The 19,873-nt window shown below is 40.4% G+C and overlaps 1 protein-coding gene across 1 annotated transcript in view; it reads left to right on the top strand.

Annotated features, from left to right (window-relative positions):
• LOC122802503 (multidrug resistance-associated protein 1-like) overlaps positions 1–19,873 on the top strand; it is a 1,262,326-nt gene that overhangs the window by 320,729 nt on the left and 921,724 nt on the right. Inside the window, exon 6 of the mRNA XM_044072155.1 lies at positions 6,731–6,985. Within this exon, the coding sequence (XP_043928090.1) occupies positions 6,731–6,985 (255 nt within the window). The remainder of the gene's footprint in view (positions 1–6,730; positions 6,986–19,873) is intronic.

Here is a 19,873-nt window from a genome sequence, read left to right as displayed (position 1 = left end):
GTTTGGAAGAAAATGAGTTGAGAAGAGTTGCATAATTTAATAGTCATGGATAGATATATTAAGATAAATGAGAGAAATAGACTGCAGAAGGTCAGTAAAACCCCAAAAGTCAGAAGTCTGATAAAACAAATGAACACAGTAATTAGGACTGTCCATAGAGATCCATGCAATATAACAGAAGTAAACAGGATATATTACTGTGCAGCTAAACTAATAACTGATAAAGTTCTAACTCAGGAACACAGGATACTGAGGGAAAGGAAGGGGAGAAATCGAATATCATCACGGAAGTATCAAATAGCGCAAACTAAAGCAATTAAGACTAGAAGTGTCACTGTTAGAGGAGTATAGGAGAGGGAACAGATCAACAAAAATACTAAGAAAGATAGTGCATGTTAGATCCTGGTCTGTTTTAATACCGCACATTGCTTTATTCACATCTATTATAAATAAACTAAAAATTTCAGCACAGGCAGAAAAACTTAGAAGATAGACTGATAAATATAAAGGAAAAGTACAAAATGAGCAATTTGTTGATGACCCAAAAAAGTTTTATAGAGAACTGGGAAATAAAGTAAAAGGAATAATCGAAAGACTGCCAAAAAAAAGAAGAAATAGATACATTTTGGAGAAGTATCTATGAAGATCCTGTGGAACATAACAAAGATGCTGAATGGATAGAAGTAAAAGAAAGAATAAGAAGTTTAAAGGTACAAGATATGAAATGGGATGAAGTAACAGCCAGAGAGATTGAAACAAAGTTAAGAAAAGCCTCTAATCAGAAAATCAAAGGCCCAGATACAGCAACTAACTTCGGGCTAAAGGTACTAACATCTTTGCACAAAGATTTAGCCATGAGTAAGAACTATTTATATGCGCACCCTGAACAGACACCAACCTGGTTAACAACAGGAAAAACAATGCTCTTACTTAAGAATGACCCTGCAAGTTACCCTAAAAATTATAGACCAATAACTTGCCTTCCAACGATGTATAAACTGTACATGGGAATTGATGCTGACAGAGTTTATAGTCGTTTAGAAGAAAACTCAGTTATGGCAGTAGAGCAGAAGGGCAATAAAAGGCAGTCATTTGGAAAAAGGATCAGTTGTTGTTAAATAGTCATAGTGGAAAACTGTAAAAAGGGGAAGAATCTAAGTATGGCATGGATTGACTACAAAAAAGCATTTGATAGTGTCCTATATTCATGGATAAAAGAGTGCTTAAAAATGAATATGACACACTGTACACTAATCAACTACATACAGTGACTGTGAAACAGTGGCAGACCACTTTGCAATTAAGCCATGGTAAAGGACAAATTATTACCCCAGGGATAAAAATTCAAAAGGGGATATTTCAGGGTAACTCTTTGTCACCGCTGCTGTTCTGCCTTGCCCTTAACCCATTAAGCTGTCTACTTACCAGCTTAGGCCATGGCTATAATCTGGCTCCTAGAAAACAACAAAGTGTAAGTAGCGGCCTTAGGTCAACTGGTGCCTCAGGCAAAAGGGCTCCACGGCGTCCCCTACCACACCATCTGGTGCCCACATCCTGGTCTACCTACACCAAATAAATACTGGAAAAGTGCCCCTGCTACAGCGGCGCCCTAAGTGGCCGCCTAGTTGGCCTATGCCTAAGGCCAGCTATGTGTAATGACTTGTCATTTTCTCTTTGTTGATGATTTAAAACTGTATAGCTCATCAGGTGAGGAACTGAAAGCACAACTACAAGTTGTCAAAACTTTTTCAGATGATATAAGAATGTCATTTGGCCTTGATAAATGTGCAAAAGCAACCTTTAAAGCAGGAAATCTGCAACACCAGGAAAACATCAGTTTGGGAGAAGAATGTGATGTAGAAGAACCTGAGCAAGAGGGAGTGTATAAATATTTGGGAATTGATGAAGGATCAAGATTAAACATGAACAAATGCATATAAAACATTGTAAGGAATACTTCAGAAGACTTAAATTAATCCTGAAAACAGCACTGACATCTAGGAACAAAATCCAAGCTATAAATCAATTTGCTCTTCCTGTCCTAATTTACAGATTTGGAATAACTGACTGACCCCAAAACATGTTGGATAGATTAGACAGGGAAACAAGAAGGATGCTTCATGCTCACCAAATGATTTATAAAAATCAGTGCATACCAAGATTATATATTCCCCGTTCCGAAAGAGGGATGGGCCTCCTTGAAATTGATTGTATGTATAGATCTGCAGTCGTGGGACTCCACACATATCTGCTGATCTCACAAGACCCAAATGTAGTGAAAATTCTGAAACAAGAGGAGAAAAAAATCTAAGATGACTTCTCTGCTTAATCTAGCAAGAGGCATATCAGCATCAAGCAGGAATGGAAATCAAACCAGAAGCGATAAAAATCAGGCAGCAACTGAATGTGCCAAAAAGCAAAAGAAAGAATATAACGTGAAAGACCAGATGAGAAGGCAAGAAATGTGGAAAATGCATAAATATATTTGCAAGTATAGAAAACATCTGGAAGAACCTCATATTGATCAGGAGCAAATACAGGAATGGTTAAGGAGAGGCAAATTCAAACAAAGAGATGAAAGGTTAATATTGGTGGATGAAGGTAGTAGACTTGAGTACACATTGGTTTATAAAGTCCATTGAATGTGTGGGCGAAACAGACAAATGTAGGTTTTGTAAAACCGAATTAGAAACAGTTGCACACCTCATTGCTGGTTGCGACATACTAATAGCAGAAAGGCTGTATACTGAAAGGCATAATAATGTGGCAAGACTGTTGCACTAGGGATTGCAAAAACATTATGGTATTGAAGTGGCTGAAAAACACTGGAACTATTACCCACAAAGCATCATAGAAAATGATAAAGTCTACAGCACATGGGATCATCCATTACCAACTGTTCAAAAGACAGATGCTAGAAAACCGAATATAGTGGTCCATGAAAAGAAGACAAAAGTAGCATTGATCATTGAAATCACCACACCCAGTGACTACAGTGTCTTGCATAGAGAGAGACACTAAGTCATAAAGCATCAGGATTTGCAGGCAGAAACAAGAGCAATGTTGAAGAAGGATACCCAGACAGTTCCAATAATAGTAGGAGCAACAAGTCTTATAAAGAAGAGTCTACAGTCGTATTTAAATATGTTACCAAGACATGTAACTCTGTACAAATTGCATTAGGAGTCATTACTGGGCACATTGTGGGTGCTGCAAAGAGCACTATATGCTGTAATCAAAGAGTGAAACAATACAAATTTCATGAAGTTTAATCGTACTTTGACTTAGGAATGGGGTCCATTCCCATCATGGTATTAGAAACCCAAAAGACTTGGGGAAATTAAAAAACGGAGGTTCTTCTAGTTCTGAATTGTCTGAGTGATCTGCTGCATGCTGGCTTGGTATATTGTTCAAGCTGAAGCTCACCTGTTAGCAATTTCTGCTTGTCTGCCTTTGAATCGAATCATAGGTTCGTACGAATCATAGGTTCGTACCAAGCTAACTGCCCTACAAGCCATTTTAAGCCTAGCCAATTGTCCCTTGTGAGACTCAAACCCTGCACCTTGTGTTTGCAAACACCTTAACCATTAGGCCACCCTCCCAACAATCCTCCTCTTGCCTCTTGGTTTGAGGTCAAGCAATTTTTTAAAGGTGCCCTTCATATCAGGCCTCCCAGAAAGCCTATTCCACCTTCTTGGTACCTCACTTCTGTACTTTTAAAATTAACTCGGGCTCCTTTTGAGCCTGCTTCTTCACCTTCCTTCCAACATTGTACTTGGAAGAGTGTTCTTCCATTGTCTCTTACTTTTGCCAAGATGGTGCCTGAACTTTAAGACCTCATGGCTATTCCTCCCTTTTTAGTTTTTCAGAGACAGGATGTGTCTTCGCTCAAGGAGGTTAATGAGTTGTTCCTTAATCAGTCTGTTCATCGTTCCTTTTTTTTTTCCTTCTCTGCAGTCTGCCAGTGAGAAGTTCTTCACACCTTGGATCTGCATAGACAGCTCAGGTACTATTTAGATAACACAAAGACCATTTGTAAGCCTTAGCAACTTTTTGTTTCTTTTCATCCCAGGACCTTTGGTTTGGCTGTTTCCAAGCAAACCATCTCCTCCTGGATTTCTAAGGCCGTTTCTGTTTGTTATTCTTTTTACGGCAGAACTTTTCTGTCTGTAAAGGCACATTCTCTTAGGGTAGTTGCCTCCTTTGGTGCCTTTTTCAAAGGTGTGGATACCAGTTCTATTCTTGAAACTGCTCCTTGGTCCTCTGTTCATACTTTCACTAAGCATTACAAATTGGATATTGCTTCCAGGGCCAGGGCAGGTTTGCTATTTGCTATTCCTAATGGTATGTTGTACCACATTTCCTTGGATACAGAATCATGTTAACTTCTCTTAAGGGTAAAAATATTCTGGATGATTTTTCAAAGGCAATTAATAACACTAAAAGGGCATATATGGGGAATTGTAGAAGATGATTATATTGTAACATATATTTGGGGGTGAGCATTTTTCTATTAATTCATGTATATTCAACGTAGCAGGAAACTTTAATTGTCATACCACAGGTGTGGTTTATGTTGCTGTCTGCCAAAAGTGTCTGGGGTTCTACATAGGCAAAAATGAAAGGCAGTCGAAGGAAAAGGTGTATGAACACCTGTATGATATCAAGAAAAACAAACTAGTGCACTTTCAAAACATGTGCAAGAATTCCCAGGAGACCAGTTTAAGTTCAGTATACTTGAAAAAGTGATCCCAGAGGTAGGGAAAGGGGGTGCCTTGGTCTCTATTGAAAAGAGGGAGCTGTATTGACAGCTCCTTTTTAATGCTGTAAGTTTACCAAGTTTAAATGACCAAACCTCGATTGCCTTTTTACTAAAACTAAAAGCATTATATTGATGATAAAGTTTTTTCACATCTGTGTATATGTACATATACATATTTTTTCATTTTTTTATTAACATATTTAGGTTTTTGGATGGGATTACTATGTATGTGTGCATATAGGTTTATAATGTTGTTATAATATGCTTTTAGAAAATGCATTTGTTATAAGACTGTGTTTTGAAGAACCTGTCCCTTTAAATTTAATCGTTAAGAAGGGTTCAGCTGTCATGTGACTGTTTACTTTGTGTTTGACCTTTGTATATAACGCTTTGGCTGAGAAAAGCTATTTTATTTGATGAAGTTTTAAAATATTAGAACAAAAGCACTAATCCAGTTTCTTTTTGGAATAAAGCTATGTTTGGATTTACCCTGCTGCTTTTGTGTTGGTTTACAAAAGAACTGTGTTTGGATCTATTCTGCTGCCTTTGTGTTGGCTTTGTGGTCAGTTTTCCTAAGAGTTACACTGCATCACATTTTCTTTGTCCCTTGTTGTGCACTAGCCAATTGTCCCTTGTGAGACTCAAACCCTGCACCTTGTGTTTGCAAACACCTTAACCATTAGGCCACCCTCCCAACAATCCTCCTCTGGCCTCTTGGTTTGAGGTCAAGCATTTTTTTAAAGGCGTCCTTCATATCAGGCCTCCCAGAAAGCACTGCCCTGTTTGTGTTCCTAGATCCTGCCAAATATCAGCTGTGCCTAAAATGTCTGTCCTAGTTCAGATGACTCTTCCTCTGGCACTACTCCAAGGTGGAACACATAGAAAAAAAACTACCATAACAAATTGTTTTTTAAATGTATGTATATAACTGTATATATTACTGTACTTTCTTACTCAAATACATTATATTTTTTGTTTTACTACAGTACACTCTATATTGTATACTTCTGTAACTTTTCATCGTACTATGCTATGATATACTATTGTTTCTCTGTTAATTTGTACTCATCTGTGACTTTTGTATTTTTATCATATATGTGGAGATTTTGTATTTTTTGTGATTGTCATGTATGCGGAGCTTTTCTCCCCGGGTCTCTGCTGAAAATGGGTACCTGAGTGTCCAGTCAGACCAATCCGGTAATCAAATATAAAATAAGTAAATAAATAGTTCTAGGGGTAGACATCACTCATTGTACACATTCCTTAAGGAATAATGCACTGTCCTGTCTCCAGTGAAGTATCTGACGTAACTGTTTATCATTGTTCTCTCTAAGGCATCAGTATTTTTGTAAGATGTTTTCTTAATATAATTATTTAGTTATTTATTTATTTGCAGTTGTTTTACCAGGATAGTCCATTGGGCCAAGGAACCTGTTTTCAATGGAGTCCTGGGGAGAAAAGCTCCAAGACAAATCAAATTGCAGTGAGTTATTACATAGAAAAATTGAAAAAAAAAATAAAAAAAAAATTTTTTTGTTGAGAAAGTACAGAAGTATAAGGTGAAGCAATGAAATTAATTATACAGTTTCTAAAATAAGAATGAGTCTACAGTACAATTTATAAAATAAAGTAGTAAGAGGACAATAGATTTAGAAACATTCATTATCCGAGATTTCTACAGCAAGGTTGACACACAAAAGTACAGGTTCAGAAAATAAGAGTAACACTTTAAAGGTTTGGACATGTGAAAAACCAGGAGTATAGCATTTCATCAAGAGAAAAACAGTGGCATTTTGGGTGAAGTGAAAGTTATTTTTGTATGGATATATTGTTATACTTTTACGGTTGTGTTAGTAGTGTATTCCAAGTTAATTACAATGATTTTACCATGGTCTAAGCTTGGACTGTCAGTGGGGCCCATATTGTTTTGTAGTAATGTTTGATTTGCTTTTGTTTTCCTTTCTATAGTCTTTAAATCTGGCAAATTCTGCCCGACAGCGCTACACAACAGGAGAGATCGTGAACCTGATGTCCACTGATGCACAGCAGCTCATGGACCTGAGCCTAAACCTGAACCTGCTGTGGTCAGCTCCATTTCAGATCCTCATGGCGATCATCTTCCTCTGGCAGGAGCTGGGTGTCTCGGTGCTGGCTGGCTTTGCTGTGCTTCTTCTAATTATCCCACTTAATGCATTCGTGGCATCGAGAATGAAAGCACTGAGAGTAAGAAACTTCGTTAGTATATCGAACCGCACGCTTGTAGATACGTGCACTGTAACATGTGGGGAAATGTACGTAGTGTCTATTATCTGTTAGTATATAGAACAGCACGCTTGTAGATACGTGCACTGTAACATGTGTGGAAATGTACGTAGTGTCTATCATCTGTTAGTATATCGAACTGCATGCTTGTAGATACGTGCACTGTAACATGTGCGGAAATGTACGTAGTGTCTATCATCTGTTAGTATATCAAACCGCATGCTTGTAGATACATGCACTGTAACATGTGCGGAAATGTACGTAGTGTCTATCATCTGTTAGTATATCGAACCGCATGCTTATAGATACGTGCACTGTAACATGTGGGGAAATGTACGTAGTGTCTATCATCTGTTAGTATATCGAACCGCACGCTTGTAGATACGTACACTGTAACATGTGCGGAAATGTACGTAGTGTCTATCATCTGTTAGTATATCGAACCGCATGCTTGTAGATACGTGCACTGTAACGTGGTGAAATGTACGTAGTGTCTATCATCTGTTAGTATATCGAATCGCATGCTTGTAGATACGTGCACTGTAACATGTGGGGAAATGTACGTAGTGTCTATCATCTGTTAGTATATCAAACCGCATGCTTGTAGATACGTGCACTGTAACATGGGGAAATGTTTTGAGATTTCTTTCTTAAAAGCTGTGTCAGGTTTCAACTTTCTGTTACCTAAGAAGTTCAGTTGTGAGTGTTCTGCCATTTCAAACTGAGCTTATCGAAGGAAGGACACTGAGGAAACTCGGAGCTATAATATATAACATTAAGTATCCTGTTTTTTGTTTATTTTGTTCTTTATTTCTTTGTTATTTATAGCACTTTGTGTACTGTGTATTTTTCTAGCTAGTTTCACTGTGTGTGAGGTATTAACTGGAAATTGTACACTTTTATTAAGCATCTGTTGGGTTGTTTGTTTCTGATAACTTGTTGCAGTTAAACTGTTTTTTCTAGATGCTCCTTTAGCTGTTTTCAAGCTTTCATTTAAAGGCTCACTGCTGCTTTTCAGCTGTGAGAAACATTTCTGCAGTTTGTTTCCTACCCTCCCTCCCTGTTGGTATAGTGTTTTTATAGTTGGTGGCTTTGCAGTTGCCTGCCCCTAGTGTAAATTTGACCTTGGACCCTGCTCCCAGTCTAGTGTCATTACCTCATTCTACCCAGTACAGGGAGAACATTTGAGAAGGCCAATCAGCTTAGTTTCTGCTACTCCTTTCTCTCTTTCCACTTATATTTTTTTTATCTGCTTTTACTGTATTTGTTTCTTCCTACTTTATTTTGCTTTTGCGTCATCTTAAAAGTACTCAATTGTATTTATTACTGCTTGGTGTAACTCATTCTAAGCCTTTTAGTTTAAGCACTTGGGCTTCAGACCAGTTGTTTTACATTAAGAAGGTTTGTGGTCTGCACTGTAGTGGCAGAACAGGTAGCTTACATCCTTTATGTTGGAAACTGCTTAGTGAGGGCTCAGTGTCTGTTATTCTAAAAGTGTATTAATTCTGGTTTAAGCACTTGGGCTTCAGGCCAGTTATTTTACATTAAGAGGGCTCGTGGTCTACACTCTTGTGGGAGGAGAGGCTGGACTCTGCCCTTCTGAGCTGGGAATTTCTGGTTAAAGGCTTATAGTGCCTGCATATTTGAACTGCTTCTTACTGAAATTGCTACACATTGTTTGCTGTAGTATAGACTAGATCCAGGCCTGCTGAAACTAGCTTTGTTTGTATAACTTGAGCACTAATCCAGGCATTCTTTAAAGTATTCAATTGTATTTATTACTGCTTGGTAATAACTTGAAGTGTAGCTATTATTCTAAGTCTTTTGGATTAAGCACTTGGGCTTCAGACCAGTTGTTTTACATTAGGAAGGTTTGTGCCTGCACTGTGGTGGCAGGACAGGTAGCTTACATCCTTCTAAGTTGTGAACTACTGATTGAGTGCTCAGTGTCTGTTATTCTAAACGTGTATTAGTTCTGGTTTAAGCACTTGGGCTTCAGGCCAGTTATTTTACATTAAGAAGGTTTGTGGTTTGCACTCTTGTGGGAGGAGAGGCTGGACTCTGCCCTTCTGAGCTGGGAATTTCTGGTTAAAGGCTTATAGTGCCTGCATATTTGAACTGTCTCTTACTGAAATTGGTACACCTTGTTTGCTGTAGCAGAGACTAGATCCAGGCCTGCTGAATCTAGCTTTGTTTGTATGCTTGTTGTTTGTTTGCTTGTTATTTCCCTGAAATGCGGCTTTTCAGCGCTTCTGTGGATCCCTAGTGATATCTGCATTGCTTACTGTACTTATTTTCTTGTTTCACTTGAAAGAAAGTTACTGTTTGTCATTTTTGCATTTAAGTTACCTGTAACACATTGCATTTAAGTTACCTGGCACTTGCTCACTAAGTCAGCACTAAAAAATTAAAAGCACTACACCCTCACAAACTCCCCTTGAGTACCTTGTTCCCCATTGGCCCTTTTTTTCAATTAAAAAGGAATTCCCAATACTATTCTAGCATGTCCAAAGGTCAGTTGTCAATCTCCTCTCCGGTCCAGCTAGTGAATCTGGGAATCTTGAGGCAGTGTTACAACTGCCTCATGTACACAGACAACCCTCTCCTCCTCCCAACAAATTCCAACACATGTGAGAGATGCAACCATATAACCAAACTGGAGGATAAGCTCTCTCAACTCAGTATTGGCATAACCAGTCAGGAGGAGAAGGAAACCACACTCACTACAATTCCAGTCTCACATAGACCTACCACGACAGCAAACCAAACACATAAACACACAAAACATACTGAGGCTCTAAATAAAAATCTGCCTAAGCAGCAGAGACCTCCAAAGCAGACAGCCAAGCAACCGCTACCCCAAAACAAAACACGTGCAACACATAGCTCACAAAGCCAGTGTGCCGAACATTCACAGCCCTTAAGGCTAAACAACACACCTGATACACTTGTAATAGGTGACTCTATCGTCAGGCACACTGACATCCCGCTCACCAGGCTGAAAAAGGATAAGGTCACGCTGAGCTGCCTGTCGGGCGCTAGGATCCGCCACATAACACACGCACTCAGGTCAATCCAAGGCAAGTACAAATATGACTCAGTCATTGTCCATGCTGGTGTGACTGACCTGAGATGTACCTCCCTGGACTACATGAAAAGAGACATAGAGGAGCTCTCTGAGCATGTAGCCCAGGCCAGTATGACCCTGACCTTGAGTAGCATCTTACCCTCACCAAGAATGATGCCACAATATGAAGACAAGATGATCAATTTCAACAATTGGCTTAAGTATTGGTGTCATTCAAAGGGATTCAATGCCTGTCAGCCTGGGATGACATGCTCGACAAGCCATGATGCTTCACTAGGGACGGCTTGCACCTGTCACCCCTGGGCTTTCGGATATTGGCAAAGGCTCTTGCTACCCCCATAGTGCCTTTTTTAGGCAAGGCTCAAAAGACAAACCCACCTCCATAGGTATGACAAGGGATAAGAAACTAAGAGTAATGCTACTCAACGCCAGAAGTCTAAACCTCAAGATGCATGCACTCGAAACTCTCCTTAGCATGGAGAACATCGATATCTGTGCAGTAACAAAACATGATTCAAGGCTCCCGAGAGCACCCCAGCAATACCAGGTTATACCTCATTCCATGCTTTTCGGCCCCAAAACTTGGACAGAACCACAAAAGGAGGGGGGGGTATCAATATTCGTCAAAGATACCCACACCTCCAGGTTGGTGGCACAGCACGAAGCATCAGAGACTATCCATGTGCAACTAACAGTGGGTAAAACTGCCTTCCAGTTTATAGCCTGCTACAGACCACCCCCCAAACCCAGGAACCCCACTCGGCCTTCGTGAGAACACTGGAAAATATGAAGGTCTCTCCACACACCATTATATTGGGCGACTTCAACTACCCAAACATAGACTGGGAGCATTACTCTAGCTGCAACACCCTAGCCCAAAGGTTCCTAGAATTTATAAACTCAAATGCTATGGAACAACTTGTTACCACTCCCACAAGAGGGGAAAACATACTGGACCTGATCATCACCAACATGGGGACTCTCTACTCCAGATCAGATGTGTATCCCTCACTGGTAAGATCAGACCATAAACTAATCTCACTGGATATTCACATCCCGACCCCACCCCCTGCCCAGAAAACCACAGTGAAAAACTTCTCTAAAGCAAATTTCACACTCCTCAAAACCGAGGTGGAATCCTTCAAAGCCCCAGGGCCTGTGGAAAATACGGCCCAGACCGCAGAATCCTTTATAAACGCATTCTATGAACACCTTCAGGAATGCATGGATCATGCAATCCCAAATAAAACCAAGACCCAATCCTCCAAAGGCAGACGTCCTGTCTGGTGGACCCCAGCCATAAACAAACTATACAACAGAAGGAGGAAGCTACTACATGATAGAGCAAAATCCCAAAAGGGGAAGGCATCAGTATTAGCAAAAAACTATGGGCACTCATAAAATCATCTAAGGCCAGCTTCGAGAGAAAAATTGCACAGGACACTAAGGATAATCACAAGGCTTTCTTTAGTTATGTTAGGAACCTGGGTGGGAATTCCCAGATATGCTCAGAATTAGTCCAAAATGGCAAAAAATTCACTGAACCCACAGACATTGCCAACATCCTAGCTGACAGGTTCAGTGCAAACTTCTTCATCCCCTCCCCACCAAAAGAGCGAATATCTATCCCAGCAGAGTACTGCCCCCCTGACATCTCAGATGCTCAGGTAAGAGCCGCCCTCTCCAAAGCAAAAAACACAGCATCAATGGGACCAGACGGTGTCCTGGGCTGCGTCCTACATGAACTCCAAGAAGAGCTAAACTCAAACATAAAACTACTGTTCAGTCTCAGCCTTACTACAGGATATGTACCCAAAGAGTGGTGTACAGCAACAGTGGTCCCTCTCCACAAAGGTGGTGCCTCAACAGATCCTGGAAACTATCGCCCCATAAGCCTGACTAGCTTGGTCTGCAAAGCTATGGAAAGGATCATCATGGACCTCATAAATAAAGATATTGGGGACCTACAGACAGTGGATCCTACCCAGTTTGCCTTTGTTAAGGGCAGATCCTGCCTCTTAAACCTGGTCGATTTCTTTGAAACAGTCATCAAGGCCATTGACGAGGGGAAGATGGTCCACACAGCCTACCTGGACCTCGCAAAAGCCTTCGATACAATACCCCACTCGGGCATTATAGATAAGCTCACCAGCTTAAATATAAACCCCTATGTCACTAGATGGGTTGCAAACTGGCTCAAGGACAGAACCCACATGGTTAGCATTGCTGGAGCCATGTCAGACTCCAAACCAGTTACAAGTGGTGTCCCACAAGGCTCAGTCCTGGGACCTCTCTTGTTCGGTATATATTTCTTGGAGGTACAGGCAAACACGGAAGGACTGTGGCTGTCCAAGCTCACAGATGACTGCAAACTGGGCGCCATAATCGACTCTCCAGCCGACACAAGCATCCTGTAAAAGGGCCTCATAGAAACAGACAACTGGTGCCAGAGCCATGGCCTCAAGCTAAATGCCAAAAAGTGTATAGTCATCGCCTTTGGCAAAAACAAAGTGCCCACAAATTACCACATAAGTGGTAATCCATTAAGTACAGAAGAAGTAATTAGGGACCTGGGGAACCAAGTTGATAGCAATCTCTCATTTGACAACCACATGGCCAAAGTGGTTAGGAAAAACATTTTATATAGCCCACCTAATCATGAAGGGATTCACATCTAGATCAGGGAAGGTCATCGTGCCTCTTTACTCATCCCTCATCAGGCCCATAATTGAGAACAATGCCCCTTTTGGGATATACCTTACCAGACACCTGCAGCAACTGGAAAGACCCCAAAAGTACCTCACCAAGAGGATCAAAGGGCTCAAACAGATGCCATATGCTGCCCGGTTAAAGAAACTCCAGCTCTACTCAGTGGCATACCACCTGCTCAGAGGCGATCTGTGCCTGACGTATAAAGCCATGTCCAACCCAGAATTAATGGACATGCTGCACCTCAGAAAATCCAAATCCCATCGAGCTACACGCTCGAGAGACTTGAACCTCAGCACTGAAATAAATAGGACATGCTGGAAGGACAGATTCATAAGCCAGAGGCTCCCTTCACTCTGGAATAAAATCCCAGTCCAGGTTAGGCAGAGTCCCTCATTGACTCTCTTCAAGAGGAATCTTGATGAGTGGATGGGAGGTCATAGGTTTACCCCGGGTATCACTTCTGTGTCACTGTTAGACAGAGGCACAGTATACTAACCTCGAAAAAGGGCATAGCAAAATTAATTTAAAATGGGTGGCGAAAGCCAAACACACTCTGGCTAGGCTTATAAATGCCCAAGGGAAGATAGGTTCATAGGTTGGTACTAGGCTATCAGCCCTAGGGCCTATACAAGCCTAGCCATAACAATTCAATGGCTATTTCTTCCCACATTATTTACTTTCCTGGACCCCTAGCCTAGTATAAACCTATGAATCTATGTACGTAGTGTCTATCATCTGTTAGTATATCGAAGCTCATCCTTGTAGATACGTGTACTGTGATGTGGGTAAATGTACACAGTGTCTATCTTCTGTTAGTATATCGAAGCTCATGCTTGTAGATACGTGTACTGTAATGTGGGTAAATACACATAGTGTCTATCATCTGTTAGTATATCGAAGCTCATGCTTGTAGATACGTGCACTGTAACATGTGGGGAAATGTACATAGTGTCTATCATCTGTTAGTATATCGAAGCTCATGCTTGTAGATACATGTACTGTAACATGTGGGGAAATGTACATAGTGTCTATCATCTGCCAGTATATCTAAGCTCATGCTTGTAGATACATGCACTGTAACGTGGGGAAATTTGCATAGTGTCTATCATCTGTTAGTATATCGAAGCTCATGCTTGTAGATACGTGTACTGTAACGTGGGGAAATGTACATAGTGTCTATCATCTGTTAGTATATCGAAGCTCATGCTTGTAGATACGTGTACTGTAACATAAGCGGGGAAATGTACATAGTGTCTATCATCTTTTAGTGTATCGAAGCTCATGCTTGTATATACGTGCACTGTAACATAAGCGGGGAAATGTACATAGTCTCCATCATCTGTTAGTATATCGAAACTCATGCTTTTAGATACGTGTACTGTAACATAAGCTGGGAAATGTACATAGTGTCTGTCATCTGTTAGTATATCAAAGCTCATGCTTGTAGATACGTGTACTGTAACATGTGGGGAAATGTACATAGTGTCTATCATCTGTTAGTATATTGAAGCTCATGCTTGTAGATACGTGTATTGTAACATGTGGGGAAATGTACATAGTATCTATCATCTGTTAGTACATCAAAGCTCATGCTTGTAGATACGTGTACTGTAACATAAGCGGGAAATGTACGCAGTTTCTATCATCTGTTAGTATATCGAAGCTCATGCTTGTAGATACGTGCACTGTAACATGTGGGGAAATGTACATAGTGTCTATCATCTGTTAGTATATCGAAGCTCATGCTTGTAGATACATGTACTGTAACATGTGGGAAATGTACATAGTGTCTATCATCTGTTAGTATATTGAAGCTCATGCTTGTAGATACGTGTACTGTAACATAAGCGGGAAATGTACATAGTGTCTATCATCTGTTAGTATATTGAAGCTCATGCTTGTAGATACTTGCACTGTAACATATGCTGGGAAATGTACATAGTGTCTATCATCTGTTAGTCCTTCGAAACTCATGCTTGTAGATACGTGTACTGTAACATAAGCGGGGAAATGTACATAGTGTCTATCATCTGTTAGTATATCGAAGCTCATGCTTGTAGATACGTGTACTGTAACATGTGGGGAAATGTACATAGTGTCTATCATCTGTTAGTATATCGAAGCTCATGCTTGTAGATACGTGCACTGTAACATAAGCGGGGAAATGTACATAGTGTCTATCATCTGTTAGTATATCGAAGCTCATGCTTGTAGATACGTGTACTGTAACATAAGTGGGGAAATGTACATAGTGTCTATCATCTGTTAGTATATCGAAGCTCATGCTTGTAGATAGGTGTACTGTAACATGTGGGGAAATGTACATAGTGTCTATCATCTGTTAGTATATCGAAGCTCATGCTTGTAGATATGTGTACTGTAACATAAGTGGGGAAATGTACATAGTGTCTATCATCTGTTAGTATATCGAAGCTCATGCTTGTAGATACGTGCACTGTAACATGTGGGGAAATGTACATAGTGTCTATCATCTGTTAGTATATCGAAGCTCATGCTTGTAGATACGTGTACTGTAACATAAGCTGGGAAATGTACATAGTGTCTGTCATCTGTTAGTATATCGAAGCTCATGCTTGTAGATACGTGCACTGTAACATAAGCTGGGAAATGTACATAGTGTCTATCATCTGTTAGTATATCGAAGCTCATGCTTGTAGATACATGTACTGTAACATAAGCTGGGAAATGTACATAGTGTCTATCATCTGTTAGTATATCGAAGCTCATGCTTGTAGATACGTGTACTGTAACATAAGCTGGGAAATGTACATAGTGTCTATCATCTGTTAGTATATCGAAGCTCATGCTTGTAGATACGTGTACTGTAACATAAACTGGGAAATGTACATAGTGTCTGTCATCTGTTAGTATATCGAAGCTCATGCTTGTAGATACGTGCACTGTAACATAAGCTGGGAAATGTACATAGTGTCTATCATCTGTTAGTATATCGAAGCTCATGCTTGTAGATACATGTACTGTAACATAAGCTGGGAAATGTACATAGTGTCTATCATCTGTTAGTATATCGAAGCTCATGCTTGTAGATACGTGTACTGTAACATAAACTGGGAAATGTACATAGTGTCTATCATCTGTTAGTCTATCGAAGCTCATGCTTGTAGATTGTGCACTGTAACATACGCTGGGAAATGTACATAGTGTCTATCATCTGTTAGTATATCGAAGCTCATGCTTGTAGATACATGTACTGTAACATAAGCTGGGAAATGTACATAGTGTCTATCATCTGTTAGTATATCGAAGCTCATGCTTGTAGATACGTGTACTGTAACATAAGCTGGGAAATGTACATAGTGTCTATCATCTGTTAGTATATCAAAGCTCATGCTTGTAGATACATGTACTGTAACATAAGCTGGGAAATGTACATAGTGTCTATCATCTGTTAGTATATCAAAGCTCATGCTTGTAGATACGTGTACTGTAACGTGGGGAAATGTACATAGTGTCTATCATCTGTTAGTATATCGAAGCTCATGCTTGTAGATACATGTACTGTAACATGTGGGGAAATGTACATAGTGTCTATCATCTGTTAGTATATCGAAGCTCATGCTTGTAGATACGTGTACTGTAACATAAGCGGGGAAATGTACATAGTGTCTATCATTTGTTAGTATATCGAAGCTCATACTTGTAGATGCATGTACTGTAACATGTGGGGAAATGTACATAGTGTCTATCATCTGTTAGTATATCGAAGATCATGCTTGTAGATACTTGTATTGTAACATGTTGGGAAATGTACATAGTGTCTATCATCTGTTAGTATATCAAAGCTCATGCTTGTAGATACGTGTACTGTAACATAAGCGTGGAAATGTACATAGTGTCTATCATCTGTTAGTATATCGAAGCTCATACTTGTAGATGCATGTCCTGTAACATGTGGGGAAATGTACATAGTGTCTATCATCTGTTAGTATATCGAAGCTTATGCTTGTAGATACATGTACTGTAATATAAGCTGGGAAATGTACATAGTGTCTATCATCTGTTAGTATATCGAAGCTCATGCTTGTAGATACGTGTACTGTAACATAAGCGGGGAAATGTACATAGTGTCTATCATCTGTTAGTATATCGAAGCTTATGGTTGTAGATACGTGTACTGTAACATGTGGGGAAATGTACATAGTGTCTATCATCTGTTAGTATATTGAAGCTCATGGTTGTGGATAGGTGTACTGTAACATGTTGGGAAATGTACATAGTGTCTATCATCTGTTAGTATATCGAAGCTCATGCTTGTAGATACATGTACTGTAACATAAGCTGGGAAATAGAACCAAAATGCTCTCATCCAAAAAAAGGTAGCCAATCTGGTGGTCCCCTGCCATAAACAAACTTTACAACAAAAGGAAGAAACTTTTGCAGAAAAGAGGAAAATCCCAGGATGCAAAAAACTCCCTTACTGGCCTCAGTAAGAAACTGAGATGCCTCATAAAATCCTCCAAAGCTAGTTACGAAAATAAAATTGCCAAAGATTCCAAAGACAACCACAAAGCATTCTATAACTATGTCAAGAATCTAAATGGCAATGCTCAGATCTGCACTGAGCTAAAACAGAATGGCATTAAATATACTGATCCAAAGGATATTGCCAATATCCTGGAAGATCGATTCAGTGCCAACTTCACCCCCCTCTCACCCCTAAATGGCCCATCTCAATACCGGAAGATTGCCAAATTCCAGTAATAATGGCCACACAGGTACAAAACGCACTCTCTAAAGCCAAGAATACAGCATCCATGGGACCAGATGACATCCCGGGCTGTGTACTACATGAACTACAATATGAACTGGCACCTCACCTAAGTGTCATGTTTAATCATAGCCTCACCTTAGGTTTCGTGCCCACTGAGTGGCGCAGAGCTACAGTTATCCCAATCCACAAGGGGGGATCCACCTTGGATCCCGGAAACTACCGTCCCATCAGTCTGACAAGCCTTATCTGCAAGGCCATGGAGCGTATTATCATGGAACTTATAAACAAGGACATTGGCAACCTTCAAACACTGGACCCCACCCAGTTTGGGTTTGTGAAGGCGCGATCTTGTCTCCTGAACCTGATTGACTTCTTTGAATCAGTCTCCAGAGCCATGGACAAGGGTAAGGTGGTCCACACAGCCTATCTTGACCTTGCCAAGGCCTTTGACACCATCCCCCACTCTGGAATCATAGATAAACTTACTAAGTTGGGCATTAATCCCTATGTCACCCAGTGGGTTGCTAAATGGCTTACTGATAGAACCCACACTGTAAAAGTAGCCGACTCCAAATCCAGCTCCAGACAAGTGACAAGTGGAGTACCGCAGGGTTCAGTCCTGGGGCCGCTCTTGTTTGGCATCTACTTCTCTGAAGTACAGGTCAACACTAAGGGACTCTGGCTAACAAAGTTTGGAGATGACTGCAAACTGGGAGCCATTATTGAATCCCCAAATGATGTGGATACTCTACAAAAGGGCCTTACAGAAACAGATGCTTGGTGCCAGAGCCATGGGCTCAAGCTCAATGCCAAGAAATGTATTGTTATCCCCTTTGGGAAAAAACATGTATCCATGAATTACCATATAGGTGGCAGTACACTAAACACAGAAAGTGTGATAAGAGACTTAGGGACACAGGTGGACAGTGGTCTCACCTTCGATAACCACATTGCCACAACACTCAGGAAATCCTTCTATGTGGCACACCTCATCACAAATGGCTTTTCATCCAGAAAAAAAGAGGTCATTGTCCCACTGTACTCATCCCTCATTAGACCCGTTATAGAATACAACGCCCCATTTGGTATGTACCTCTCAAGACATCAGAAATACCTCACTAAAAGAATCACAGGCCTAAAGCAGATGCCCTACGCTGACCGCCTTAAAAAACTCCAGCTATACTCTGTCGCATATCGTCTACTCAGAGGCGATCGCTGCTTAACATACAAGGCCATGTCAAACCCAGAGCTATTGGACATGCTACACTTAAAGAAATCCCAATCCCTCAGAGCTACACGCTCCAGGGATCTAAACCTTGTCATCACAATAAACAAAACATGCTGGAGGGATAGGTTCCTGACCCAGAGACTCCCCAGACTCTGGAATAGATTGCCCATACATGTCAAGCAGAGTGTCTCTGTGGACCTCTTCAAGAGGAACCTTGACGATTGGATGGGAGAAAGGAAATTCACCCCAGGGATCACGTCAGTCACCCTGCTAGACAGGGGTCCAGGAAAGTAAATAATGTGGGAAGAAATAGCCAGGGAATTGTTATGGCTAGGCTTGTATAGGCCCTAGGGCTGATAGCCTAGTACCAACCTATGAACCTATGAAATGTACATAGTGTCTGTCATCTGTTAGTATATCGAAGCTCATGCTTGTAGATACGTGTAGTGTAACATGTGGGGAAATGTACATAGTGTCTATCATCTGTTAGTATATCGAAGCTCATGCTTGTAGATACGTGCACTGTAACATAAGTGGGGAAATGTACATAATGTCTATCATCTGTTAGTATATCGAAGCTCATGCTTGTAGATACATGTACTGTAACGTGGGGAAATGTACATAGTGTCTATCATCTGTTAGTATATCGAAGCTCATGCTTGTAGATACATGTACTGTAACATGTGGGGAAATGTACATAATGTCTATCATCTGTTAGTATATCGAAGCTCATGCTTGTAGCTACATGTACTGTAACATAAGCGGGAAAATGTACATAGTGTCTATCATCTGTTAGTATATTGAAGCTCATGCTTGTAGATACGTGTACTGTAACATGTGGGGAAATGTACATAGTGTATATCAACTGTTAGTATATCAAAGCTCATGCTTGTAGATACGTGTACTGTAACATAAGCTGGGAAATGTACATAGTGTCTTTCATCTGTTAGTATATCGAAGCTCATGCTTGTAGATATGTGTACTGTAACATGTGGGAAATGTACATAGTGTCTATCATCTGTTAGTATATCGAAGCTCATGCTTGTAGATACGTGCACTGTAATGGGT

The sequence above is a fragment of the Protopterus annectens genome, chromosome 5.part0 (assembly GCF_019279795.1).
Source record: "Protopterus annectens isolate FY-2018-M chromosome 5.part0, PAN1.0, whole genome shotgun sequence".
Classification (NCBI taxonomy): Eukaryota; Metazoa; Chordata; order Ceratodontiformes; family Protopteridae; genus Protopterus; species Protopterus annectens.
This window is presented reverse-complemented; position numbering and strand designations above follow the sequence as displayed.